Source organism: Pan paniscus, chromosome 16 (assembly GCF_029289425.2).
Source record: "Pan paniscus chromosome 16, NHGRI_mPanPan1-v2.0_pri, whole genome shotgun sequence".
In the NCBI taxonomy this organism is placed as follows: Eukaryota; Metazoa; Chordata; class Mammalia; order Primates; family Hominidae; genus Pan; species Pan paniscus.
This window is the reverse complement of record NC_073265.2, coordinates 38,112,873-38,140,280: the sequence shown is the minus strand read 5'-3', so window position 1 is coordinate 38,140,280 and position 27,408 is coordinate 38,112,873. Positions and strand designations below refer to the sequence as shown.

Below are 27,408 nucleotides of genomic sequence, written 5' to 3'. Positions count from 1 at the left end.
CCCTAAAGTAAAGGAGAACAATCTTTTGAATTTATAAATTCCCATGTATTTTATATGAAACCAACTCTATTTCTTATTGTCATTTCTTTAACCACTTATAAAGCCTATAAGCCATCAGTTTGTGGGTGTAGGTGTTTGAATTTTGAGATACATGATTGTATTACAGGAAATCTCTGTGGGCACAGGAAAAAGCCAGCACTTAATGTCCGTTAACTAGTGAGAGTTATAGGGGAGATGTGATACTCTAGACAAGAGGGTCCTTCACTTCATTCCAGTGTGATTAATGGGTTCGCATTTGCATCAGAGCCAAAGGGCAGAATCACGAAGTAGACAGACAAACCCATTTCCTATGGTTGCTGAGCTGGGTTGGCTAGCAAATGTACTTTAGAAACAGACTTTAAGTACAATTCAGGTGAACAGAGTGGGACACTAAGTCAGTGTGGGGATAAATGCTGGGGGCAGTACTCAAAGGTTTTATTTGACCATCCTGGGACCCGAGGTGCCTGTTTCTAAAGTGAAAGGATGTATTTTATGAGGCTGAGTTCACCCTCCTAGAGTACACGGGTGATGCCCCTTGATAATAGCACAAAGCAAGTCTGAGGCTTTCCATTTTCAACCGGTCTATGGGCACTGACTGCGTTCATTGTGTGCTTATCGCCACAGAGGCAGGCTCCTGTTCTAAAGTGTCCTGTCTGAGGGCTTTCACAAATTCTTGGATGTCTTTAATTTCACTAAGCTGGACAAAATTGAACACATAGATCACTGAGCCTTGCTGTCCTGGAGGCAAAGATTTAAAAAAAGATGGTACTGGCTTCCCTAGAACAATGAGAACAGCATGATACCACATGGATGTGCAGTCTGAATTACTCAGAGTCTCTTCATTCATAATAAGAAGGCAATCCAAGACATTTAGGGTGCAACATGTCCCTTAGACTTTGTTAACTGATTTCTTTAAGGACTTACGTTGGAGATGCAAAGTGAAAGAAAGACCTTTGGGAAATGCAGGTGAATTTGTTTTGGCTGAGTATCGTTGACTTTTTATTTTGGAAAGGCTCTTGCTGTGATTAAAATTTTATTCTCATTCCTATTTGCAGGGACAAAACTGGAACTACTCCTTCACTGCATATGTGACTATAGATGTGTGTGTTTGTGTGTGTGTGTGTGTGTGTGTGTGTGTGTCAGAAGGTGGGGGATGTGGGGATCATTGCCTTTAATCATTCCAGCTGGGCCCCTTTGCCTGGTTTCATGTTGCACATTTTCTGGCTTTCCTATTTACTGAAGAACTGCAACTTGACATTCACCAGAAAAAATCTGCCGCGCAGCCTCTCCTCCCATTAAATGCTCCCCTTTGTCTTGGATTGTGATATTGCCTTCCAAACTTAAAAAAAAAAAAAAGTGTGTGCGTGTGTGTGTGTGTGTGGCGACATTGCTTCCAGAGGAGCTTAACTGTTTAAGGGTTAAAGACACAGAAGAATTATAACTTAAGTGTTGTAGTGGCCAGGAGTTGGTGAAGAAAGGTGGCTTTGTTTGGATGATTAGTTTGGACTCTGTTAAGACAGACAAAATATCTTTTTTTGGTCTTATGGCGTAGGCAGGGTTTTATATGCTTAAAAGCAAATCTTCCACGGCATTCTCATTCTCTTACATCAGCCCACTTCTCCCCTTCTCTCTCATGTGGCGAAACAATAAACAAAGTGGCCACTGTTGGTGCTCTGGGGCGTTTCTCTTTCTTTCTAATACAGGCTCCCAGGATGGAAATCTTTAGCCACTGAAACCCCAAAATTTCTGCTCCTCTAAGAGCAGACACTTGCTGAATGTTTGCTAGCTGGAGAAAGTCTCACCGCCACTCAGCTCCAAAAAGGTTCTGCAGGAGCGCAGCTGCTTGGGCTGCAAGAATGGCGGGGACCCCCTGAGCCCCAGGAGAAATCGCTCTCAACTCTGTTTTCTTTTTCTTTCTCCTCGGCATTTGTAAAGTTGGCCCAAGGGTGTGGCTGAGACTCCAGAAAAGCACTGAAAGTACTATTTGTTCTTGAAAATGTTACAGTTAATGTCTTGGTCCCAGTAGCAGGGGAAGAAAAGATCTTTGTGAACAAAAGCAACAAAATGTAGGCATCTATCTGCCTGTCCTTGCTGGGATTTCAGGAGATTTGTTAACGCTGCTATCAGCAAGGCCAGCAGAATTTGAGAGGTTAATTTAAAGCAGTATTTCTTAACCTGGGATCTGTAATTTCTAAGAGGTCCACAGAATGTTTTGGGGAGCTTTGGGGTGAGGAGTGGACCTTCTTAAATGGAATAGAAAAGTTTGTACAGGCTAGGCGCGGTGGCTCATGTCTGTAATCCCAGCACTTTGAAAGGCCAGGCGGGCAGATCACCTGAGGTCAGGAGTTTGAGACCAGCCTGGCCAATGTGGCGAAATCCCATCTCTACTAAAAATACAAAAATTAGCCGGGCAAGGTGGCAGGCACCTGTAATTCCAGCTACTTGGGAGGCTGAGGCAGGAGAATCGCTTGAACCCTGGAGGCGGAGGTTGCAGTGAGCCGAGATCATGCCATTGAACTCCAGCCTGGCCGACAGAGTGAGACTCCGTCTCAAAAAAAAAAAAAAGAAAGAAAAGAAAGAGAGAGAGAGGGGGAGGGAGGGAGAGAGAGAGAGAGGGAGAGGGAGGGAGAGAGAGAGAGAGAAAGAGAGAGGGAGGGAGGGAGAGAGAGAGAGAAAGAAAGGAAGAAAGAAAGAAAGAAAAAGAAAGAAGGAAAGTTTGTACAAATAGGTCTTTTACTGGAGAGAGGCATGGCTCATCTTAGAGTCTCCAATTCAAAAAATTAATAACTACTATTTTTTTGAGACAGGGTCTTGCTCTGTCGCCCAGACTGGAGTGCAATAATGTGATCCTAACTCACTGCAGCCTTGAACTCCTAGGCTCAAGCAATCCTCCTGCATCGGGCTCCTGGGTAGCTGTGGCCACAGGTGTGCACTGCTGTGCCTGGCAATTTAAAAATATATATATTTTTGTGGACACAAGGACTCACTATGTTGTCCAGTTGGTCTCGAAGTCCTGGACTTGAGGGATACTCCTGCCTCGGCCTCCCTAAGTGGTGGGATTACAGGCATGAGCCACTGTGCCTGGCTAATTATTACTTTTTAAAGCAAGTTCATAAGCACAAGTTTTCCCCTTTTTTTCTTTTGAGCAGAGTTTTGTATATCAAGAGATTTTGGGCACTCTGTAAAGCCTCACATGCCTCAAATATACAGTTCTGAGTGAGCGTGTGAGTGCACACTCATATGTGTTTGCCCAGGTGGGCAGAGCCTGGCTCCAGATGCTCGTTTCTTCCAGGAGGTGGCAGCCAGCGCATAGACAGCAGAGGGCTGGGGAAGGGCAGGGGCATCCGAGTAAGCCTTTTCTAGAGTCAGCCCCTACCACTTTGTCCTTTTGCCTGGGTAGTTTACCAGCCACGCGGGTGTTAACGATTGGCCAAAGAGCTGCACCTCACTATGTTAGGGGAGTGAACAAGGGAAGGACAGTCAATATACTACTTTCCCTAGTCTCTGGAGCCTAGGACTCCCTCCTTTTCATCCATCTGGCAATATGGTTCCTCCCCGGTGCTTGTGGGTTTTGAAGTCAGAACTGGATTTGCATTCTGTCTCTCTCACTGTCAATTGCGTTATTTGTACAGTTATTTAAATTATTTGAACTTTATTATCCTCATTGGTAAAATGAGGGTAAAGTCCATATCTTGGAATGGTACTGTTACGACTCAATGAAATGATGTACATAAGGTGCTCACTTCTGGGCCTGACCATAAAGAGTGCTCAGTAAATAGGGGCTGGCCAGGAGCTGTGGCTCACACCTCTAATCCCAGCACTTTGGGAGGCTGAGGTGGGAGACTCACTTGAGCCCAGGAGTTCAAGACCAACCCAGGCAACATAGGGAAACCCTGTCTCTACAAAAAATAAAAAAGGAAAAGAAAAGAAAAAATTAGCTAATTGTGGCGGTGCTTGCCAGTTGCAGTGGTCCCAGCCACATGGGAGGTTGAGGTGGGAGGATTGCTTGAACCCAAGGAGGTTGAGGCTGCATTGAGCTATGATCCCACCACTGCACTCCAACCTGGGCAACAGAGTGAGACCCCCATCTCTACAAAAGCAAAAAAATTAAATAAATAAATATAAATAGAGGCTGTTGTTTCACTGAAACTCGGGCTCCCTGCTACTGCAAGGTGCATCATTCTAAAAGGCTTTACTAAACGTGCTCAAGATTTTTTATCTTTATGAAACTTTTGGGAATAGAAACAGGTAACTCTACTTAAAAAACTGAAAAAGGAAATCTGGATTTAGTGGCTACAAAGATGGAGGGGTTAAAAGCTAAGCTGGAATGGGAGCAGAGAGAGAAATAAAGAACATCTGTTAGTATCCATAACAGGAACATTGTCTCGTCTCTCTATGGGTGTCACCTCTCCATTGGGACATCTTTGATGTGCCTTCACATCTCAACACCTTTGCCTCACACTAGCAAAACTCCTGCTGAAGGAACTTACTTTGCATTATTTTCAATATTTTAAAGGATTACTTATCCGATCAAGTGCACAATGAAAATAAAACATAACATTGTTTACCTTGTTTATATCTAAACATCGGTAGAATCAGAAACAAAATAGCAAACCACAAAAAAAGCACCTAAAACCAAGCCATAGTTTACAAGCTCTTTCTGTATTACTATTGACACAGGATTAATTTTGTATAGCTGCTACCAATGTGTACATACTGTTGCAAGTTCTACTTTTTCACACTAATTTATATAGACTTCTTCATATTTCTATAGTCCGAGTGGCAATATTTATTTTGATATGTTTTATCTCTATATCACAAGAATTTGGGTTGGTTTCTTACTTGAAGTGTTTCTTTTACTTATATACTCAGTGCTATCCCAATACAGGCTTCTCCCCACCTTGTCGAAGTTTGTAATAAGTTATTTAAACAAATTGTTTTTAGAGACAGGGTCTCACTCTGTCACCCAGGCGGGAGTGCAGTGGCACTGCAGCCTTGAACTCCTGGGCTCAAGCAATCCTTCCAAGTAGCTGGGACTACAAGTATGTGCCACCACGCCCCACCTGTGCTCTGATAAATTTTGACATTTGTCAACTTTTACCAAATTACTCTCAGATTGTATTAATACTAACCAAGGCCCCTGGCAATGGATAAATATGCCTAAAGCAGAATATTTCCCATCTTTTCCAACACTGGGTTTTGTATCTTTTTTCCTAATTTAATATGAGTGAAGTATCTTGTTGTTTTAATTTTCAATTTTAAAATTATAATGAATGTGAATATTTTCCCGTCTTAAAAAGCCAAATGATTTCTCCCTCCTTTTGTGTGAATTATCGGATCCAGGGGTCAACAAACTATGGCCCATGGGCCAAATCTGGCCAGCCTTCAGTTTCTATAAATAAAGTTTTATTTGAACACAGCCATGCTCACTTGTCTACATATTGTCTAAGGCTGCTTTTTGTGCTACAATGGCAGAGTTGAGTACTTGCAAAAGAGCAAAGTCTGAAATATTTACCGTCTGGCACTTCACAGAAACAGTTTTTAGACTCTTATTTCTTAGTTAATATTCACTCTTGTACTACCATATGTTATGCTCCAGCAATATCAAAGTACCTGTAATTCCCCTCATATCATGATACTTTGTGTTTTGGTGTCTTCACCTATGTTCTTCTGTCTGTCTAGAATTTCCAATCTCCTCCCTGCCGGGAAGGTTCATCCTTTCAAAACCTCCTTGAGAGGTATTCATGCTGTAAAGTATTCCCTTCAGCTTCAATTCACTGCATTACTTTTTGTTAGAAGATATTGATAATTGGTGTGAGAATCAAGAAAACAAACGTGTGGGAAAACAGTTTGTGAAATTACAAGATGCTATAGAAAAGTGACAACTTCTAGTAAAAAGTTACTATATTTGGCATATAATTATTGTTATATTTTTATTATTGTTATTATATTTGGCAGCATCAATATCCACCTTTGTTTTTACTTTAAGTTCACATCATTTATAGTCAACTTTTTTTTTTTTTTTTTGAGACGGAGTTTTGCTCTTTTTGCCCAGGCTGGAGTGCAATGGCGTGATCTCAGCTCACTGCAACCTCCGCCTCTCAGCTTCAAGAGATTCTCCTGCCTCAGCCTCCCAAGTAGCTGGGATTACTGGTGCCTGCCACCATGCCTGGCTAATTTTTTGTATTTTTAGACCAAAACATCCAAATCACTCTCATGGATTAAAGGATCTGCCCTATCTTATAATACCTCTTTATTAAATACTGTCGATAGAGTGGGGTGCCTGGACTAGCTATTTCGGCAGTATCAGTGCCAATTTGGATTAATAATATGAGTCTTATCAATTATTGAGTAGTCATTAAGATGACTCAAAATGTCAATCAACCAACCAAGCCAGAGGGCCCAACTATCTGTGTTATCCTTCTATTTGACTCCAGAGAACAAAGGATAGAATCCTAGAGAAACAATAAATATGAAATTCTGAGAATATATGCTAACCAAAGATCCATTCTATCCTTTGGTTGCAGATAATTATGCAAAAATCAGACAAGATAATACCTTGAAGAAGAGTTTCATTTATATAGAAAAAATGATCTGAGCTAAAACATACATTATAAGTGCAAAATAATGCCTAGAATCGTTGGGAATTCTGCTTATCTTTCAAAAGTATTTTCTAGAAGAACATCGCTCTGCACTACAAAATATCATAGCTGTAGTTTTAAAAATGGGTCTGCATGGCCGGGCGCGGTGGCTCACGCCTGTAGTCCCAACACTTTAGGAGGCCGAGGCGGGCGGATAACGAGGTCAGGAGATCGAGACCATCCTGGCTAACACGGAGAAACCCCATCTCTACTAAAAATACAAAAAAATTAACCGGGCGTGTTGGTGGGCGCCTGTTGTCCCAGCTACTCGGGAGGCTGAGGCAGGAGAATGGCGTGAACCTGGGAAGCGGAGCTTGCAGTAAGCTGAGATCGTGCCACTGCACTCCAGCCTGGGCGACAGAGCGAGACTCCGTCTCAAAACAAAAACAAAACAAAACAAAACAAAATGGGTCTGCATTCCTCTCTCTGACCTCTCCCCACTTCCTTTGGGAATCGAAACTGTAGAAAATATTATTGTGAAATATAATATATATAAAAACTATAATACAATGTTGCATGTGTATGTGTATTGGTGTGTGTGTGAGAGAATATAGTTTATTAATTTAAACAATGATCTCTGGGGAATCCAGAAGAGATTTCCATTTGCCTTGTGAGAACTTTAATATATGTGTTCAAAGCCACAAGGCTAAGGTTCAAATTACACAGAGTGAAAGCTTGGGCAGTTATGAATGCTCAGAGTCCCAGAGACAAAAGCTTTTAGTTATAACTGCATTTCTGGAAAGGAGGGCGCCAGTTTCTTCACCACGTCCATTAAGGAGCAACTACTTATTTTAGCGGTGCCTTTCTCTCGGGAAGTGCAATATATAGGAAGGGCAGAAAAGTAAGCAAAGGAGGAAATTTGATATTGATTTCTTTTCTTCTGTGAAATTACATGAAAGCTCAATGGCTCGCAGCAGCAACCTAGTCAATAAAACTCCATTTGAGACCACCTTGAAGTTCAACGTTCTCCTGATCCTTTTAAATTTTCTCTAGTGTCAGGTTCTTTTTGTATTTAATTGTCTTTAGTTCTGAGATACTATGAAGCTTTTTATTCATAACATTACAGAGATGATTTTGCTAAAGATAAAACTGCGAAGTATTTCCAGATGACAATGCCCTGCCCCTCCTTTTTGGTTAAAAATCAACAACACAAAAAACAAAACCTGAAAACCCAAGGAAAAACAGAGATGAAAAAAGCGAATAGTAGAGCTCCTTGTTGTAAAGCAATTGCTCAGTATTAGGGTGCTGCTAGGTTTTCCTGCAGAAGGAGTAAGTACAGCATTTCCTTCTGTGGGGCTGGGAGAATACCATTTGTGTCAGACTCACTATTATGTATGTGTACTTTTTGGTCGTGATAATTTCTAACATTTCTTAAACACTTACTGTGTGGAGGTAGTATGCTAAGTCTTTATTTATATGGTTTCTGTTCTTTAGGGAAGCAATAAGTCGCCTGTGTGAAGCTGTCCCCGGGGCAAATGGAGCCATTAAAAAGCGAAAGGTAAATGTTGATGTGGTTTTCTTGTTTATGTTTCCCTAATTATGGCAAAGATAGCATGAAAATCGCTGTTAGTTCATCCCACCATATGACCCAAGGTCCAGCCTGGCCTTTATTAGGTGGAGTGATATCAGAGCTGCACTCAAAACTGCTCTTGTCCCTCAAATCTTTCCGAGTTGCCTGACACTGTCCGACGTGGTGATACCTCCAGCTGCAGAGGAGAGAAAGCCCTGGGCTTTATGTCAGAAATGTAGGGTGCCAGAGTTGGCTGTTACTGACCAGTGAGCATGGGATCTCATCTTGCTGAGACTGTTCTTATTTCCTGTGGAGTTAGGGAGTTGCACTAAATGGCCAGTTTAGTGCCTTCCAATTTCCACATTTTATAATGTATGTATTCTGCATTATAACATTTTAGACTTTTTAGGCTTCCTGGCCTATTTTCTAGTATAAATATGGATAGTGGTAAAGGTGAGGTAATAGCACATGGGTACAGTAGCTTTCCCTGTGGAAAGAAAGCAAAAGTTTTGATGTTAGACAGACTCGGATTAAAGTCCTGCCTCAGCCACCTACAAATGGTGTACTCTTGGACAAGTCACTTAACCTCTTGGATCCTTGGTTTACTCATCTGTAAAATGGGAGAAAATAGCACTTACTTTATAGAGTTATGTAAGAAATAAACGAAGTGATGTCTACATACTATCTACCACAGCGTCTGGCATCTATTACACTTTCTGTGTTAATGGTAGCTAGTATTATTGCTATTAAGCTATGAGCCCTAGAATATTTTGTTGGTTTGAAAAGTCCAAAGGGCCAATGCAAAAGCTCTTGAGATAACTATATAAATCATATAGAATTGCAGACTGTTTAAGGGAAGGGTTTTTTGGTTTTGTTTTGTTTTTTGTTTTTGAGACAGAGTCTCGCTCTGTTGCCCAGGTTGGAGTGCAATGGTGCGATCTCGGCTCACTGCAAGCTCCGCCTCCCGGATTCAAGCCATTCTCCTGCCTCAGCCCCCCGAGTAGCTGGGACCACAGGAGCCCGCCACCACACCCGGCTAATTTTTTGTATTTTTAGTAGAGACGGGGTTTCACTGTGTTAGCCAGGATGGTCTTGATCTCCTGACCTCATGATCCGCCTGCCTCGGCCTCCCAAAGTGCTGGGGCCACAGGCGTGAGCCACCGCACCCGGCGGAGAAGGGTTTTTTAAGAGATCTTCTGGTCTAACCTTTTCATTTTGCCAGCTACTAAACTGAGTCTGAGACAAGAGATGATATTTGCCTGAGTCACTAGGATGATTAAGGTCAGAGCCAGCTGTAGAAGCCAAGTCTTCAGATTCCCAGGTTAGGGCTCTATTTCTATACCATTCTGCCCCATTTTTGGTTATCATTCTTCGTTATATTACATAGGGCTGAACCCAGTGTCACCTAGAGAATCCACACGGTATGAAACATTCTGACAAATGGCTCTTAAATTCCATCAAGGACTCCCTATGACTAGTTTCTTTCACAGAACCCATGGTTCCAAAGTAATCTCTAACCTCTTCCTGCTTCTCATAATTTCTGATTAGGATGCTTCAACTGGATGATTCCAGCTACCAGGCAAGATATTCTCATTTAAGGAGCAGGGATTCCCCATCCCAAAATAAAACAGAGCAAACCTGGCTATCATCTATCCGGAAAGTACACTTGCAGAGAAAAACAGAAAAGCAGCTAGTTTCCTTCAACAGCTAGCATGTATTGAGTACTTAATATGAGCCAGGGACTCTTTCCAGCACTTTAGGCTTTTTTCTTTTCTTTTCTCTCCACTTTATTGTGGTAAAATATCCATAACATAAAATTTACCATCTTAACTTTTTTTTTTTTTTTTTTTTTTGAGACAGTTTCACTCTGTCACCCAGGCTGGAGTGCAGTGGCTCACTGCAACCTCTGCCTCCTGGGGGTTCAAACGATTCTCAATGCCTCAGCCTCCCGAGTATCTGGGATTGCAATCATGTGCCACCATGCCTGGCTGATTTTTGTATTTTTAGTAGAAATGAGGTTTTACCATTTTGGCCAGGCTGGTCTCTAACTCCCTGGCCTCAAGTGATCTGCCCATCTCAGCCTCCCAAAGTGCTGGGATCATAGGTGTGAGCTACCACTCCCAGCCTCATCTTAACCCTTTTTAAGTGTACAGTTCAGTGGTATTAAGTACATTCATATTTTTGTGCAGCCATCGCCATCATCCATCTTTAGAACTCTTTTGATCTTGCAAAACTGAAACTCTACACATTAAACAAGAACTCCCCAGTCCCCTATCGCCCCGGCCCCTGGCAACCACAATTCTACTTTCTGTCTCTATGATTTTGAGTACTCTAGGTACTTCATATGAGTGGAATCATACAGTATTGGTCCTTTTATGACTGGCTTAATTCACTTAGCATAATGTCCTCAAGTTTCATCCATGTCATAGCAAATGTCAGAATTTACTTCCTTTTTATGGCTGGGTAATTTTGCATTGTATGTATATACCCATTTTGCTTATCTATTCATCTGTAGATGGACACCGGGTTGCTTCCACAGCTTAGCTATTATGAATAATGCTGCTATGAACATGAGTTACGAAATCTTTTAGAGACCTTCCTTTCAATTATTTTGGGTATATACCCAGAAGTAGAATGGCTGGATCATGTGGTTATTCTATTTTTTAATTTTTTTAGGAACTGCCATACTGTTTTCTACAGCAGCTGTATCATTTTACATTCCCACCAATAATGCACAAGGGTTCTAATTTCTCCATATTCTCACCAAGCCTATTCACATTTTCAGTTTCTTTATGATTTCATCTTGATAGGTATTCTAGGAATTTGTCCATTTCATCTAGATTCTCCAATTTGTTGGCATACAATTGTTCACAGTAGTCTCTTACAATCCTTTTTATTTCTGTAGAATTGGTAGTAATGTCTTCACTTTCATTTCTGATTTTAGTAATTTGAGTCTTTTCTCTTTTTTGCCTTAGTTCATCTAGCTAAAGGTTTGTCAGTTTTGTCGATCTTTTGGGAGAACCAACTTTTGGTTTAATTAATTTTATCTATTTTTCTATTTTCTATTTATTTTATCTGTGTTCTAATCTTTATGATTTCCTTTCTTCTGCTAGCTTTGGGTTTTGTTTTTTTCTAGTTCCTTAAGTTACAATGTTAGGTTTTTGACTTAAGACCTTTCTGCTTTTTAAATAAAAGTGTTTATATCTATGATTTTTCCTCCTAGCACTCACTGTTTTCACTGCATCCCATAAGTTTTGGTATGCGGTGGTTTTTATACTTTGTTAATCATCACAAAAAACCTAGCCACTAGTGTTATTATTTATCCCCATTTTACAGATGAGGAAACTGGGGCCCTGAGAGCTTAAGTAACTTGCTTAGTGACCCAGTCAGTGTATGGAGGAGCTAGGTCAAGCCCAGGCAGTCAGGCTCCAGCATTTACACACTTAATCATGATGTTATCTGCTTCCTTGCCAAGCATCTGCCCTGGGGGGAGGGAGCCAAAAACGATTTAGGACCAGTTGAATATAGTCAGATCTTTGTTTGATTTCTTTAGATCTGTTAGATACTGCATCATTAGCAGTTTGGAGTGCTAATGGAAAAATGATTTATTCATTTATGTGATCTCCCATGAGTTTTGAAGTCTAAAAGTTAATGAATAACCAAAAGAACTGGGGGTTCCTGAGAGACTATGCGACATAGAGTAAGAAGAGCTAGGCTGCTATGTCAGTACAAATAAATTGACCCAGATACAGTCAATTAATGTTTCCCTATCTTAATACTTTTCTCGTTTGTGAAATGTGGATAAGCACCTCTGCCAGGCCTGCCTCCACTCTTTAGTAAAAGTTGGTCAGTATCCCATCCTCAGCTCTCTTTCTGTTCCCTTCTCCTCTCATTCCCATAATGACCTCTCCCAAGGCCAGGGTCTGCAGTTTCTCTTTCTCGAAGGAGAAATCCTACAGCAAAATTGCCAAAATTCATTTTAAAAGTAGTAATTATAATCACTACAGTTTGTTAGCACTTCGCTGTATACTATGCATTTCCATATACTTTATTATTAATACTAAATTTGATTCTCCTAAGATTCCCATGGCTAGAGGTGGAAGAATGGAAGTGATAGTATTATTAATCCTGTTTGGTAAACAAAAACATTGAGGGGGTTCTGGAGTTGTCTAAGGTCCCTTGACAAGTTAGGATCAAACCTGGGACTTGAATTCCAGTTGCCTCACTGCCCATCCTGTGTGCTTTCCGCTCCTTTTTCTTCCATCGGTCTTTTAACTGTTAGGACATTTCTAATAATGGCATGAAAGACTTTGTCTCCTATATAATAAATACATTTTGGACATTTCTCACGAGATTAAGGTTATGGTGAGAACAAAATTAAGATGATTTACGTAAAAGTTCTTTACAGATAACAAAATGCTTTTCGACTATGAGACAGTGTTATAATTTAATTTGTATTTCATAATAATATATATATATTTTTTGAGACAGTCTTGCTCTGTCGCCCAGGCTGGAGTACAGTGGCCCAATCTTGGCTCACTGTGGCCTCCGCCTCCCAGGTTCAAGCGATTCTCCTACCTCAGCCTCCTCAGTAGCTGGGATTACAGGCATGCGCCACCACGCCTGGCTAATTTTTGTGTTTTTAGTAGAGACAGGGTTTCACCATGTTGGTCAGGCTGGTCTTGAACTCCTGACTTCATGATCTGCTCACCTCGGCCTCCCAGAGTGCTGGGATTACAGGCGTGAGCCACCGCACCCAGCCTCACAATAATATTTTTTAAACTAGCATGGAAAAGAAACTCTAGAGAAGCAAATGAGCAGGTTGCTGTTAAATAAAATCACTGTGGGAACACAAAATCCCTGAACTGTGTGGCTCGCTTTGCCCAGAGCCGTGTAAGAAGCAAAGAAAGTAGACCAAGAGTCAGCTTTATGATGTGGTGATAGCTGTGAGGTTTAGGGCTCCTTCCTCACATTGTTTGCACTACATTTTAGAATGTGCTTGGAATTAAAAATAAAACTGTACATTAAATTTCAACAGTGTGTGTTTAACAGTTTGGTATGGCTCCAGAATGAATCAAATGAGAGTAATATAAAAGCAAAACTAGGAAAGAAACAAATTGTGTTTTCATTGATTGCCTTAAAGTATTGATTCATATGCTGAGGAATTACTGATTTTCATCATCTGGTCCACTTTCCAGTAGAGGATTTCAGGACTTAATCCAAGCATCCATGAAAGCATTCAAATCTCTCAAATTATTTCTTAGAATTTTTAATGTTAGAAAGGGCAAAAATAAGTAATAATAATAATAACAGCTCTCATGTAACCAGCCAAATACTATGCTAAATGTTCTCTAGTTATTATTTAATCTTCACAACAGCCCTTATGAGGTGGCTACTGTTTTTCCCCCACATTTTATATAAAAGGAATTTGAGGCTTAGAAAGTTTATTTGTCTAAGGTCGTCAGTTGGTAAGTGGCATTTCTGCCTGAGGAAATCTGCCAGCCCAGCCTCTCGCCCCCCTGTTGGTACCTTTTTCCTGACATAGGACCCCAGTGCTTTTCTTTATAATTCCTGGGTACCCCCGCTCTCATGATTCTTCACCAAACCCCCACACGTCTTCTTGAGAAATGCCTGGTCCAGAATTTTGACTTTTATCAAAACATATCCCTTTCCTCAGGATCTTCCTCTAAATCTCTATTAGTAATTTCTGGTAAATCATCTTTATTAATGAGTTAATGTGGCATGGGCTAACCCCTTCCTAGTAATATTTGTTCATTTTAACAATTGGGACCTTCTGAAAACAATGGTTTAACCTAAAAGGGTGCCCAGTGGTAGAATTTCAGGCATCATGATTATCTGAAGGTAACAATTAGACTAGTAGAGAGGACTTTTTAACTCTGGGAAGGGAAAGATGAGGGAGGAACAGGGATGGCTTCAGAGAAGGAAGCAGTTACATAATTGGAGAGTTCATCAATGCCTTCTGTGGCATTAGATTCAGTGGATTGTCAAATTTTTCTTTTTTTAGATTTGTAGTATTGAAAAGGACTCAAGAGTTCAGCTGGTCTAAACTCTCACAGGAATTTGTTTACATTAAAGCAGGAGTCCACTCCCAGCACCTGGGGAGGAGAGAAACTATGAGAAAGTTCTGAGGGCCTAAATTTCACTACTTAATAAAGAATTCGCTGCATCCTAATTTTAAAAAAAAAGTTTATTTAACAAAAAACATTCCCTTTCATTTGATTTACGTAAAGTAAAATAGAGAGGAAGAGTTTGGACTTTGACTCATTTTTAACATTTAAAAAACATTAACATTTATTCTGTAACAAAATTCCTAACAGTGTTTTGTTTTTCTTCTTTAATTTTTAAAGCCTCCAGTTAAGTTCCTATCAACAGTTCTTGGCAAAAGTAATCTTCAGTTTTCAGGAATGAATATAAAACTGACCATCTCAACATGCAGTCTCACATTGATGAATCTTGACAACCAACAGGTAAGATCACAAATGTCATTTATAGATAAACATATCTATTTTTTCAGAGAAGTGTGGGGATAATGAAAAGAATAAAGTTTTAGACAGAGTATGCCTACAACTTAATACAGCACAAGGGAAAAATCTGCTGAAGATTTATGCATAACAATCATTAGAACAACAGCATTACTAATCCATCACTGGGGCATGTAACCACCTACATAGGTGTCCCTACCTAACTGGCTTTGAATGAAGAACTAAGATGCAAAGAACATAGAAAATATCATTTAGCAACTCATATCCTTGAATTGATCATTGATGTCTCCACCAACCCTCCCCAAATGGATAGCAATTCCGTTATCACAACTAACAGACTGTGTGTTGGGCCAGGGTACAGACGAGGGACAAAGGGGAAAGGTGATGTTGGGGTTAATGTTCTAGCGAACTGAAATTTAAGCAGAAAATATTTTCTTCCAATTCTTGTGGTTGAGAAGCTTTCTAAAATGTTATTGTATAAAAGGTAATGTTTTCTTCCTTAATAATTTATGGTACCGTGGTGTGCCTGCGTTTTCATTGTGAACCTCATTTCTCAAAGAACAGCATTGCTGAAGCAAATGTAGAAGATACGTAGGCATTGGGCTAAATGTATACCTAAACCAGGGCATTTTGTTTGGCTTGCTTTTAATTTTTTAAACTAAATTCCTTCTATCAGGTTATGTATGTGTGTTAGGATCTGATTTTCCTCTTTGTCTAATATGTTGTGATCCAAGTTTCTTTACACTTAAGGTTTTACTGTATGGAGTGCTGTTGATCAAGGTTTAATATGTACTTGGCAATAATAACATGCTAAAAGTCTGAGGTTACATATGGGTCGAAATGCTGGCTTTGCCACTTACTAGCAAATGACTCTACTACTCTGGGCTTCAGTTTTCCTCATCAGTGAAATGAGGATTATGGTACTTATTTATAAGGTTTCTGAGAGGATGGATTTTAAGTGTCTCATAGGGCTGTTTAGAGGATTAAATGAGATAATAGATGTAAATTATATAGCATGTGCCAGTCACATGATACCTATTATTATTTACTCAAATATTCTCAGAGACCTTTTCATATACTCAGTACTTAATAGGAAGAGCATATTATAATATTATAAAATTATCAGTAACATATAAGTACAGGTTTTGAGGTCTATCTTATTTTCTAAATTAAAAAAACAGAATAAAATACACTGTTTAAGCAGTAGTATACAACACCTTAGAGGAAAAGTGTTAATATGAAACAGTTACAAATAAGTTCTTGTCTAGTTGGGTCCTGACTGATCTTCCAAGAGTGGTGATACCATTGGTATCATGAGAGCATAACATTTTGGGCTGCACTTGGAAGACACATGTGGGTGGTGAAACATTCATTCAGTCATTCTGACATTTTGACTTCAATACATATGTAGATGCAAAATTTATTTTCAGTTTTCATTCACATGGATGGTACCACGCAAGCTCAATGCTTTTAGTTATGAGATCTCACTAAGTAAAGGAGCCCTCGGATTATCTCAGAGTTTTGTAAGGGAGGAAGAGTAGGCAAAGCTGAAGCCATCATAATGACAGCCTTTTGGGTAGAATATATGATCATTTTTTAAGATGGCCCTTTCTGTGGGGTGTCTGAAATGAATAAGGAATTTATGAATGGGATTGTGGTATATGTGGTGGGGCAGAGTTTATTCTCAGCCTCTCTTTCCCCTTCAGTACCCTTCTGTAGGGCAAAGTATTACTACCCATCCATAATCTTTCAGGCAAAACAGAGGTGAGGATAACGGGTGGTTTTCATTACCAGTAACTATAGTAATATGATGTGCCTTTGAAAGTAATCCATAGCTTTTCTGCACTGGTGGCATGGAATGGGGTTGTATTCAGCCCACTGCTAGAGTGGGGACCAAAGTTAAGATCTCATTTATCTCAGACCTGAGGGCTGATTTTTAATAACTATTTTGAGCTTTCCTGCAGGCCTAGGGGAAATGGCTGGGGGATATGGGGGAGAGATGTGCCACTGTAGAGGCCTCAACTCAAGAAGCTTTATTTCCCGTGAGAAAGGCAACTAAAATGTTTAAGAAATGAAGGCAGCAAAGATGAGAGACCTTGTGGATACAGCACAAGAAAAGGATTAATTAAATCCTTAATGCTACCACTGGAAGTTGTAAAATAAATACAAAGAAATACTAATGCCTTCCCCACCCCCACTTAATTTCTAAGATATGCTTTGGACTGAAAACAAAGGTTCAAATTTATGGATATATTCATAGATGATAGCATTTATGGAACGGATAGTTCACATTTATCTTTGGCCACTGAGAACATCAAGAATATAACAATTCATTCCCAGAAAATATTTTACAAACCTCCAGAGGCAGAAAATATTAAACATGCGATGCTTGCAATTTTTAAATACTACCATATTTCAGGATGGGAATACATTTTTGCAAGGGTAAGTTATAGGTATTTCCTTGTTTTAAAATTCAAGCAACAGACTTTATTGACATACTTTAATATAGTATTTTAGGGCCTCAAGCAAAGTCAGAGTCTCAGTTGCTCACACTCCCACTAATTCTTTACTGATTTCTACAACTCTAACAGGTACTGAATTCAGAAGGGTAATAGAGTTAAGGTAAAACAGGCAAAAATTGAGACATCCTTTAGTCTCTACAAGGAGAGGCAACTTGAGATATTTAGAGGCCAAGTAGGTAATGCAAGCTGTGCCAGCACAAGAAAAAACAATGGTGCAGGCCCAATGATAAATGTCAAGTGCTACCTGGCCTCTGTGTTGGGGAGACAACACTGAGGGACTTGGCAAACAGAATCTTCCTTATCTAAAGGTGAATCAGATGGTTTTTTTTTTTTTGCTTTGTTTTTTTGTTTGTTTGTTGGCTACATAGGTCTATAGGTCAAAGGCTCCCAGATCTTTTACTTAAAAAAAATAATAATAAAAAGGTAAGAATCTAGATTTTTAGCTGCTGTCTCTGTACTGAGATGTTGGTCTCTTAAAATTATAAGCATGAACCAAACAAAATAGATCTGTGGCCTGAAGACAGCCAACATGGGATATCTGATCTAAGCGAACATTTATAATATGTATGGATAAATTTGGAAAACTCTCCCTAATCACACCGTGTACTCAAAAGCTTCTTTAAATCCCCTACCTTGCAAAATCAGAATTTCCCCAGAACTCCTTTCTCTAGCTCCCTTAAATGAAGATACACACACACACGCACACTCTCACACACATCGTCATTTAGTCCTCACAATTTGTAAGGTACATCCAATTGTTCCTATTTTCAGTTTAGGACACGAGCCAGAGAGATTAATTTCCCAGTTACTGAGCTAATAAATAGTAGAACCCAAATTTTAACCAAGTAGTCTGGTTTGTCTGTGGCAACTGCATGTAAAAGAAACACAAATAATTTTACACCCCTAAAAGGGGTGTTAAAATGTTTTCTATCCTCAATAAATACAAGTAAGTATTTACAATTTTCATTGTCTCTCAGCTTACTGCCTATTTTTAAGACTGAAAAACAACCGAGTCAATTGCAGAGCCCAGGTTTTTCTCCCCAAGATGGGCCTTCAGATGGAATAGTGTTTCCCACCCCCACCTCTTTGCCCTACTCAGTCCCAGAGAGAAACAGAATCACAACCTTCTAGTTTGTGGACCTCAGATTTTTTTTTCCAAGAGTTTATCTTTCCTAGTAAAGATAAACTTTCCTGATAAAGATCTGGAGGTAAATACAACCAGCCAGTTTATTGTGCACTAGCATACCCCCACCCACACTAATTTACATCATGCATGCAATTAATTACCTATCCACACTCATCTGACCGTAGCTGCACACTAATTGAGAAAGCAGTGGAAGAGGCAGTAGGATTAAGTCTAAGCACCAACATTTTACTTCCACCATCTCTCCCTCCTAACCCAGCTAGTGTCTGAGCAATTCTGATCAGCCTTGTCACAGTCCTATCTTTTACAGATCTCTCTCCCCAAAAGACAGGATGACCATAAAATAAATAAGGCTCTGAATTGTCCTGTTGCATTGGATATTCGTTCTTTACTGCTATAATGGAGCAGAAGCATTTGGAACCTTTTTACTGATCATGATAAAACCTGCTGATACACTTATTTTGCTGAACCTAGCCTTCTGATGTAATCATTACTCTCCTAGAACTTCAGCATCTTAGTAAGGTAACCACGGCAACATACTCATTGATAGGGCAGGTTTTCCCAGACCAGCAAATTCTTATAGGCAAAAACTTAATTTACAAAGTTTAATTTCCAGAAATTAATTTGTGAATTAGATAGCTGAAGCTGGATCATTTTCCCTTAATACTGGTTAACACATACAATAGAAAGTAGTATACAGAGAAAGTATGTATGCAATACTATTAGCCAAACAAAATACACAGAACAAGAAATTTTATTATCTCCAATGCTGGTGCATAACAAATAACAAGCTTAATTAGAGGAGGAGACAGAGGGAAACTTCAGATACCAAGGTAATTTCTGGGCAGGTTTAAAACCTTTAAAAGTTGATAGAATAACTGTTCATAAAGTCTTTTTAGATATAGGGCTTTTTACTTGACAACTTTTATTAACAGTTCTTACAATATGAAGTTCAACTAAAGTCCTTCATCTGTCAAGTTAAAACAGCAAGCAAAACAAAATTTCTCTAGTATATAACAGCATAAGCAATGGTTTGTTTTCTTTGTACATTCACACACATTTAGTGTCTAGATTTGAAACTTTTTAATTAAGGATGTCTTAATTTTTGACTTTTAAAAATGGTTATGACAATGGATTTTCTTGATTTACAGATCACAGTGGCTTTATAAATGATCAAGATACATGTACAAACAAAATTTCAGATGCTCTTGGAAACACATCTTAAGATACAAAGCACACGTGATACATATTTGAGTTTACTCATCCATTTATCTTACACTGAAAATGTAGCCTTTGATAACTGTGGCTTGACTAGATCACAAAATAGAATTTTCCAAGTTTTCTTAAGCTTTCAGTCCAAATAACTCAAAAGATATGTGTCCTAGTTGGATACATTTTTTTCTCATTATATAATTAGTATCAGTGGGCTTTTGTATTGGCAGTTTGTCTTGGTCATGACTTATTCTTGCAAAACCATCTTTACAGCAAACAAATATGAAAGATATTTTCCCCAATGCAAGGAAAATAATCTGGATCAATAACAAAGTCAAAGCCATAGGTGTTTTAGGACATTCTTGATAACTGATTTCAACGGTCTTAAAATCTTTTTTCTTTTTCTTTAATGATTCTCTTCCTTTTTCACAACTGTGCAGTCACTGTCCTATTGTCTTCTATTCTGAAAAACAAATTTTTTTGAAGGTCAAGTTTTTCAATGGCACAAAACTATTTGGAATGAACCCAAAAGATAGCGGAAAGTTGGGTCCCTCCTCAAGTAGTTTCCTCCTCTTTTAACAGCATCTAACTACTCTCTATCAATAATCTCATCACAGCCGAGTTCTTCGGTCAGACGATTGACAACCATCAGTGAAAAAAGCTCTTCGATAAAAGCTAACTGATCAAACGGGGTCTTCTCATAATGCATCTGAAACCCGCCATCCAGGGCTGGTTCTCTTGTTCTCAGAAACATCTTGTCGGCTTCTTCAAGAGCGGCTGATACTCTGTAGCCGGCACCACTAAGCTGCTCCTCTTCGGGATAGTCGTAGTCGTCCTCCCAGTCATCAAATTCCTCGCCCTCGTCCTCGCTCTCGAAGTCTGCGCCCGCCACCTGGCCTGGCTGCTCCCCAGCGTTGGGCCCGTTAGCAAGGCTCCGTTTCCCCTCTGGCGCCGCCATTGGCTGGGCCTCCTCCTCCTCCATTGGGCCTTCCTCCTCGAGCTGTTGGGCCCCGCTGCGGGAGGGACGCAGGGATAGCTCCCGGCTCCCGCTGCCTACCTCCATCTGCGGAAGGTCACCCTCGCCAGGCATCACATCCATCTGCAGGTCACTGCTCTCTTCATAGAGCTCGGACAACTCAGCCATTTCCGACATTGTGCAAACCGCTCAACCTCTAGGAAAAAGCTTCCAGCAAGACAGATGCTGCGCGGCCGTGCGTGCGTGCGCGTGCGCAAAGGCTGCGCGCTTGCGTAACCCCGCGCGCAGGCGGGGTCCTCAGGTACCGCCTCCTGCTTGGCGGGCCATTGTGGTTGGAGTAGCTCAGTGTTTTCTCTGGGGTGTTGGCGTCGCCTTTTGAGCTACGTTTCCATCGATTCGAACTTCGTATCTAGGGACCCTGCATGCAAGAGCGTAACAGTTTCTGTGTTACTTAACCCTACTGCTGCTTGTAATGCTGCAAACCGGAAAATAACCTTACATGGCCTTCGTAACATTTAATGCTCCTTCCCCCGCTTCCTCCTCCCCTGGGCAATTTACCGATGTACTGATGACTTGTAAATCCACGTCTCCAAACCAGACAACATCCATAACCACAGATCAGCATATTAAGAACTAATCCATTTTGTCCTTTTAGTGTTTTCATTTAAAAAGTTAAATTCACAAACAAGAGATATATTGTACTTTTTTTTTTTTTAGTTATAGTGAAGAAATACTTGGTCCCATTTCTTTTCGCCTGGGAGGTATCTTTCCACTATTAGCAATGCGGTGTGTATTCTTTGAATTCTTTTTATTTGCATTTACATGTATCTTTATGTATTCATAGCAAAATACTATTTTGTGTGTTTTTTAAAAACATGTTTTACCTGTTTTTACCTTCAACTTAAAAGCCTCAGCTTTTAAGTTGTATATACTTATATGAATTATATGACTGTGTATACTTACAGGATTCAAGCACATTTCATTTATTCTGCACTTTATTTCTATTATTATTACATTATAGTTATGTAGAATTATACAACTCACCATAATGTAGAATCAGTGGGAGCCCTGAGCTTGTTTTCCTGCAACTAGATGGTCCCATCTGGGGGTGATGAGACACAGTGACACCCGAGGTGTGTTCCTTATGTCCGGTCTATTCTGTAATCTCATTTTGGTTGCTGTTACTGTGGAAAATCCTGCCTCACAAAGATAGGATGTTGAAAATGGAAGGAGGCTTTTCAGTACTTTTGTGGCAATCTCAGGATGTTCCGCCTTGACTTTAATCGAGAACGTATGGAGATTTGAAGTTGTCTCAAACATACTTTTAAAGCCACCGTCATTTGCAGTATCAAGCAGTTGATCCTCTTCTAGCGTGGACAAAGTGGATTCACCTGGCTTATTCACAAATGGGTCACAGATCCATTCCGTCTTTTGTGGATGAGAAGTGTGATGGTTAATACTGAGTGTCAACTTGATTGGATTGAAGGATACAAGTATTGATCCTTGGTGTGTCTGTGAGGGTGTTGCCAAAGGAGATTAACATTTGAGTCAGTGGGCTGCGAAAGGCAGACCCATCCTTAATCTGGCTGGGCACAATCTAATCAGCTGCCAGCTTGGCTAGAATATAAGCAGGCAGAAAAATGTGAAAAGAGAGACTGGCCTAGCCTCCCAGCCTAAATCTTTCTCCTGTGTTGGATGCTTCCTGCCCTCGAACATTGGATTCCCAAGTTCTTCAGTTTCAGAACTCGGACTGGCTCTCCTCTCTCCTTAGCCTGCAGACAGCCTATTGTAGGACCTTGTGATCATGTGAGTTAATACTTAATGAACTCCCCTTTACATATATAAACATATATATGTGTATATGTATGTGTGTATGTGTATATACGTGTGTGTGTGTGTATATATATATGTATATATCTATTCCATTAGTTCTGTGCTTCTAGAGAACCATGACTAATACAGGAAGTAATGCTCAAAATATTTTGAAAGCTGAGATAGGTGATCATGCACCAGCTGGGAGAAAGAAGAACCTGGCTCAGTCTCTTTCAAAATCTCTGCTAATGTTTGAAATGTCAGAAATCCCAGTGTTCATTTGTCACCCGCATGATTCCAGTTTGGCTTTGAATGCAGCCACCTTATCTGCCAAGTTGAACGCAGTTGTTGTTCGTCCCTGAAGTGACAGAGTTCACTGAGCAGGTTGAATATGTCACACAAGTAAGCAAGTTTTTTTGTGACCCATTCTGTGTCACTGAAATGTGCCGCCAATGGTGACTGTTTTTCTACAAAGAAATCTCTGAAGCAGCTCTCTTAACTCAAAAACTCTGGCCAGTGATCTACCTTTAGAAAGCCATCTCACTTCTGTGTGTAAGAGAAGATGTGTGTGCTCTGCATCCATCTCCTTACAGAGCTGCACAAACAGATGTGAGTTAAGGGCATGTATAATATGGTTGATAATTTTAAGCACATATTGCAAAATGTTGTTAAGTTCAGGTGACATTTTCTGACTAGCCATCATTTCTCTATGGATGACACGGTGCATAGACTCACATTCAGAAGCGACCTCTTTGACCTGAGTAGTGAAACCAAAATGCCATCCAGTCATGGCAGCTGCTCCACCCGTGCATATACCGATGCAAAATGACTGATTCCACTTTCCTGATATGTAATCATTCAAAGACTTGAATAGTTCTGCATCTTTGGTGCTGGTTGGCAACAAAAGTGCATATAACATATCCTCATTCACATCCTCCTGCAAAATATATCACACAAAAAAAGCATTGTTCCTTTCTAACAATTGTGCCTCATTATCCTCTGATATTTCATCAGTTCATCTAGTTGTGGTGCTAGCCAAAAGAGGAACACATGCCACCTTTTGAACTGCAGCCTCTCCTGAAAGTTCATGACAAATGTCCTTAGAAGCAGGCAGGATCAACTCTTCACCAATAGTAAAGGACTTCTTAGCTTTAGCAATGTGGTTAGCCACTAAGAATGATGCTCTCAGTGCAAACACATCTGATGAAGTGGTGGCCTTCAATAATTGCTTCTATTCTTTGTGTTCACATTGTTTTCTTTTGAAAAACTCCAAAGGCTTAGTATTAATGCAGGGTGTGTGGTCTCCATGTGACAAAGCAGTTTAGAAGGCTTCATGGCTTTGTTAGCCACTTGCTACATGTTATGCAAAGCAAGCTTGGATAATGTGAATCACCTGTTGCAATGAACTGGTATTTTAAGTAGGACTCTTGGTATTTTCTTTTAAATGCAGCTTTCTTTTTGTTGGCAGTCTTAAAGTCTTCTGCAGTCTCATCACTGGATCTTTCCCCCTTTTCAAAGAACCTCTCCAGTGAAGTTTGTTTTTTACTCATTTTGGCTAGGGTTAGCTTATGGGCTTACCAAAACTGTGACCAAGAAAGTGCACGGTGCAGGAAAGAGACATGGATGGGAGTGGTAAATAAAATAATGGGCGGGCCAGGCACAAACTAAAATAGTCGGATTCAGACTTAAAGCCTGCCATCAGCTGCAGCTGTACAACTGAAGTACATCAACTCACTTGCCACTATGTAGCCTGCCACCAGATGCAACTTAAATGTCACTTGCTACTTACCGATAGGGTTTTGATATGAGTCTGCAAGCAATTGATTTATTATGGTCTCTGTGCAGTCAAACCTCTCTGCTATTGTTAATCTGTATTTGCAGCCACTCCCCAGCACTAGCGTCACCACCTCAGCTCTACCTCAGGTCATCAAGCATTAGATTCTCATAAGGAGCATGCAACCTAGATCCCTCGTATGTGTAGTTCACAATAGGGTTCATTCTCCTATAAGAATCTAATGCCGCCGCTGATCTGACAGGAGACGGAACTCAGACAGTAATGTGAGCAACAGGGAGCAGCAGTACATACACATGAAGCTTCTCTTGCTCATCCACTGCTCACCTCCTGCTCTGCAGCCCGGTTCCTAACAGGCCACGGACTGGTACTGGTCTCTGGCCAGGGGAGTCGGGAGCCCCTGCTTTAGTTCTCCTCACCATGGACAAATGATTTCTGGCTGACTGCTGCTTGGTGTCAGATTTATCATAGACTAAAAGTTCTTAAATACATGAGTCTATTTTTAGACTTTGAATTCTTGTGACATTTCTACAGTTTTATATCTTGCTGTTTGATGAGGAATATTTTGTCTTTGTTCTTTAAAAAACTGCGCTAACTCTTCTTGTGCATTTATTCTTTCATATGAATTTAGGAGCATCTTGAATATGATATTATAATATTTCTTATTATCTGATAAGGGAATTCTTATGCATCTGTTCTTTTAAAATTTGCTTTAGCTCTTCTTGCACATTTATTCTTCCATATGAATTTTAGAAGCATTTTTATTGGAATTGCATGGAATTTGTAAATTAATCTGGGGTAGGATCGACACCTTTGTAATACCATCTTCTCATCCATGAAAGTGATATATATCTTTCTACTTGTTCAGATCTTATTTATACTCTTCAATGAAGTTTTCCAAAAAGCATTACATGATTCTTATTAGTTTTGTACTAAAGTACTCTTACAAAATGTACCTTTCTCCCCAAAATACAGTGTCTAATTGGCTATTTTTCTTTTTTTTTTTTTTTTTTGAGATGGAGTCGTACTCTGTAGCCCAGGCTGGAGTGCGGTGGCATGATCTCGGCTCACTGCAAGCTCCGCCTCCCGGGTTCACACCATTCTCCTGCCTCAGCCTCCTGAGTAGCGGGGACTACAGGTGCCCACCACGCCCAGCTAATTTTTTGTATTTTTAGTAGAGATGGGGTTTCACTGTGTTAGCTAGGATGGTCTCAATCTCCTGACCTCATGATCCGCCCGCCACGGCCTCCCAAAGGGTTGGGATTACAGGCGTGAGCCACTGCGCCCGGCCGACTATTGTTGATATATGGGAATGACATTGATCTTTGTATATTGACTTTGTTTTTACTGAAATATAAATGTAGACAAGTACACAGATAATAAGTCCATAATAATTATCACAAAATGAACAGTTGTATAACCAATATTCAGATCAAGAAACTCCAGCAATCCCAGAAAATCTTTTGCCCCTTCTTCCTGTGCTCCAGAAATAACCACTGTTCTGATTTCAAATACCATAATTTTGCCTAGTTTTGAACTTCATATAAATTAAGCCATGCAGTATATATTCTTTGTGTTAGACTTCTTTTGCTCAGCAAACATGTTGCTGCTATATAGTATGCCACCATTTGAATATTACAATAGTCATCATTGGAATTGTTTCCAATTTAGGGCTGTTATGAACAGGGCAGTTATTGTCTTCTTTGAGAATATTTTTTGTTGCACATATTTACACAATTGTGTTGGATATACGTCTAGGAATAAAATTGCTGGTCATCTTATATAATCAGCTTTGGTAGATTCTGTCACACAATTTTGAAAGCAGGATTAGTCAATAGGTGCATAGTTGGTGTTTTAATGAACCTTCAAAATAGCATGACAAATATGTCTCTGCAAATGGTCATTACACTGTGGTTTGCAAACAAGCAATCCTAGACTCTCAAATAGAAGACAATCTTCTTAGCTAATTAATGCGGTTTACTTGGCGATTCTTACTCATATTAGAAGTCCTAATGTTAGTGCCTTACTCAGGATACATTTAGTAGTGAATGACTGAAATCAAATTCAAACTAACTTTTGCAAAAAGAAACAAAAATATAAAGGGAGAGGGTGAAATATATTGGTTAAAGTGATGGAACAAATGTTACCACCAGACTTTTTTCCTATTTTTAGTTCTCAGTTCCGATTTTCATCAGAAGAAAAGCTTCATATTCCAGCAGACTTTTCTCACATGGCAGCATAATATGGCCCCTAGAAGCTTTGGGCTTACATAGTTTTTAATGGCAGAGTGAGATGCTTTCTCTCCTATTATTCATTTCAGTTCTTCCCAAAATACATTGATTGGCTCTGCTGTATCCAGAGAGATGGTATTTTCTGATTGGCTAGCCCTAGATAATGTTCCACCTGGGTGGACAGTGAGATGGGCATCACAAATCATCAGAATCTCGTGGTTTAAATGAGATTATTATAGAGTGTAGGTTGGGTGTTTTTCAAAGGGATGCTGATCAGGCAAAAACCAAACAAATGTATGTCTATTACTGTTAGACTGTATATAACTAGAAATAACAATTTATATTAGCATACATGTTTATGTTTTTCAGATTATTGCAAATCATCATATGCAGTCTATTTCATTTGCCTCTGGAGGGGATCCTGTAAGTATGGATTCACAGAAGTTCTTTTTATGAGTTAAAATAACTTCTTGACATTTGGGGCTGGATGATAATAAAATAAAATAACTTTTACATAAACCATATTAGCCACTACATGTCTTTTCCTAACATACTGTTACAGTCTGTGAATAGCTACATGTAGCAGATAATAAAATATTTGCTTTAGGCAAACATTTCCTATTATTAAATTTTAAAATACTTGGATTAGTAGATGAGCTAGTAGTGCTCCATTGTGTTATTAGCCATGGAGTTATCATCTAATAAGCTTCTTGTTGATAATATCTAGGTCATGAAAAGCAAGTATGTCATACATGTGTTGCTCAATCCTTCCTTAGAATTCTTCTCAACACAGAGTTTCTGGAACACTTTACTAATCAACTGGACTTGATATATCAACCAAGTCAACTAAGTCTAATCTGGAATGAGCAACCAGGTTTGCAGGAACTCATGGAGGAAATGCTGAGCTGGGGAGAGAGAACTTGTAGTTCTTCTCTACCAAGATGGGGTCATGTGATACTCACTTCCCAGAAATTGTACAGGATTTCTCCAAGCCTACTCTGCAGAATGGAGTGTCATTCCTTGACT

At 39.8% G+C, this 27,408-nt stretch overlaps 2 protein-coding genes across 5 annotated transcripts in view; one reads left to right on the top strand and one right to left on the bottom strand.

Moving 5' to 3' along the window:
- Window positions 1-27,408, top strand: part of SHC4 (SHC adaptor protein 4) — a 159,848-nt gene that overhangs the window by 86,378 nt on the left and 46,062 nt on the right. For all 4 annotated transcript variants that reach the window (XM_055098722.2, XM_055098721.2, XM_055098720.2 and 1 more), the window contains 3 exons: window positions 8,115-8,178; window positions 14,559-14,678; window positions 26,752-26,805. In XM_055098722.2, the coding sequence (XP_054954697.1) occupies window positions 8,115-8,178; window positions 14,559-14,678; window positions 26,752-26,805 (238 nt within the window). The remainder of the gene's footprint in view (window positions 1-8,114; window positions 8,179-14,558; window positions 14,679-26,751; window positions 26,806-27,408) is intronic.
- EID1 (EP300 interacting inhibitor of differentiation 1) lies at window positions 19,096-21,004 on the bottom strand. Its single transcript, XM_003831488.6, has one exon. It carries the CDS (start codon window positions 20,722-20,724, stop codon window positions 20,161-20,163), a length of 564 nt encoding a protein of 187 aa, XP_003831536.1. The 5' UTR covers window positions 20,725-21,004; the 3' UTR covers window positions 19,096-20,160.

Coding starts and splice junctions, on each gene's coding strand:
- EID1 (XM_003831488.6), bottom strand. CDS start 20,724: ATGTCGGAAATGGCTGAGTTGTCCGAGCTCTATGAAGAGAGCAGTGAC.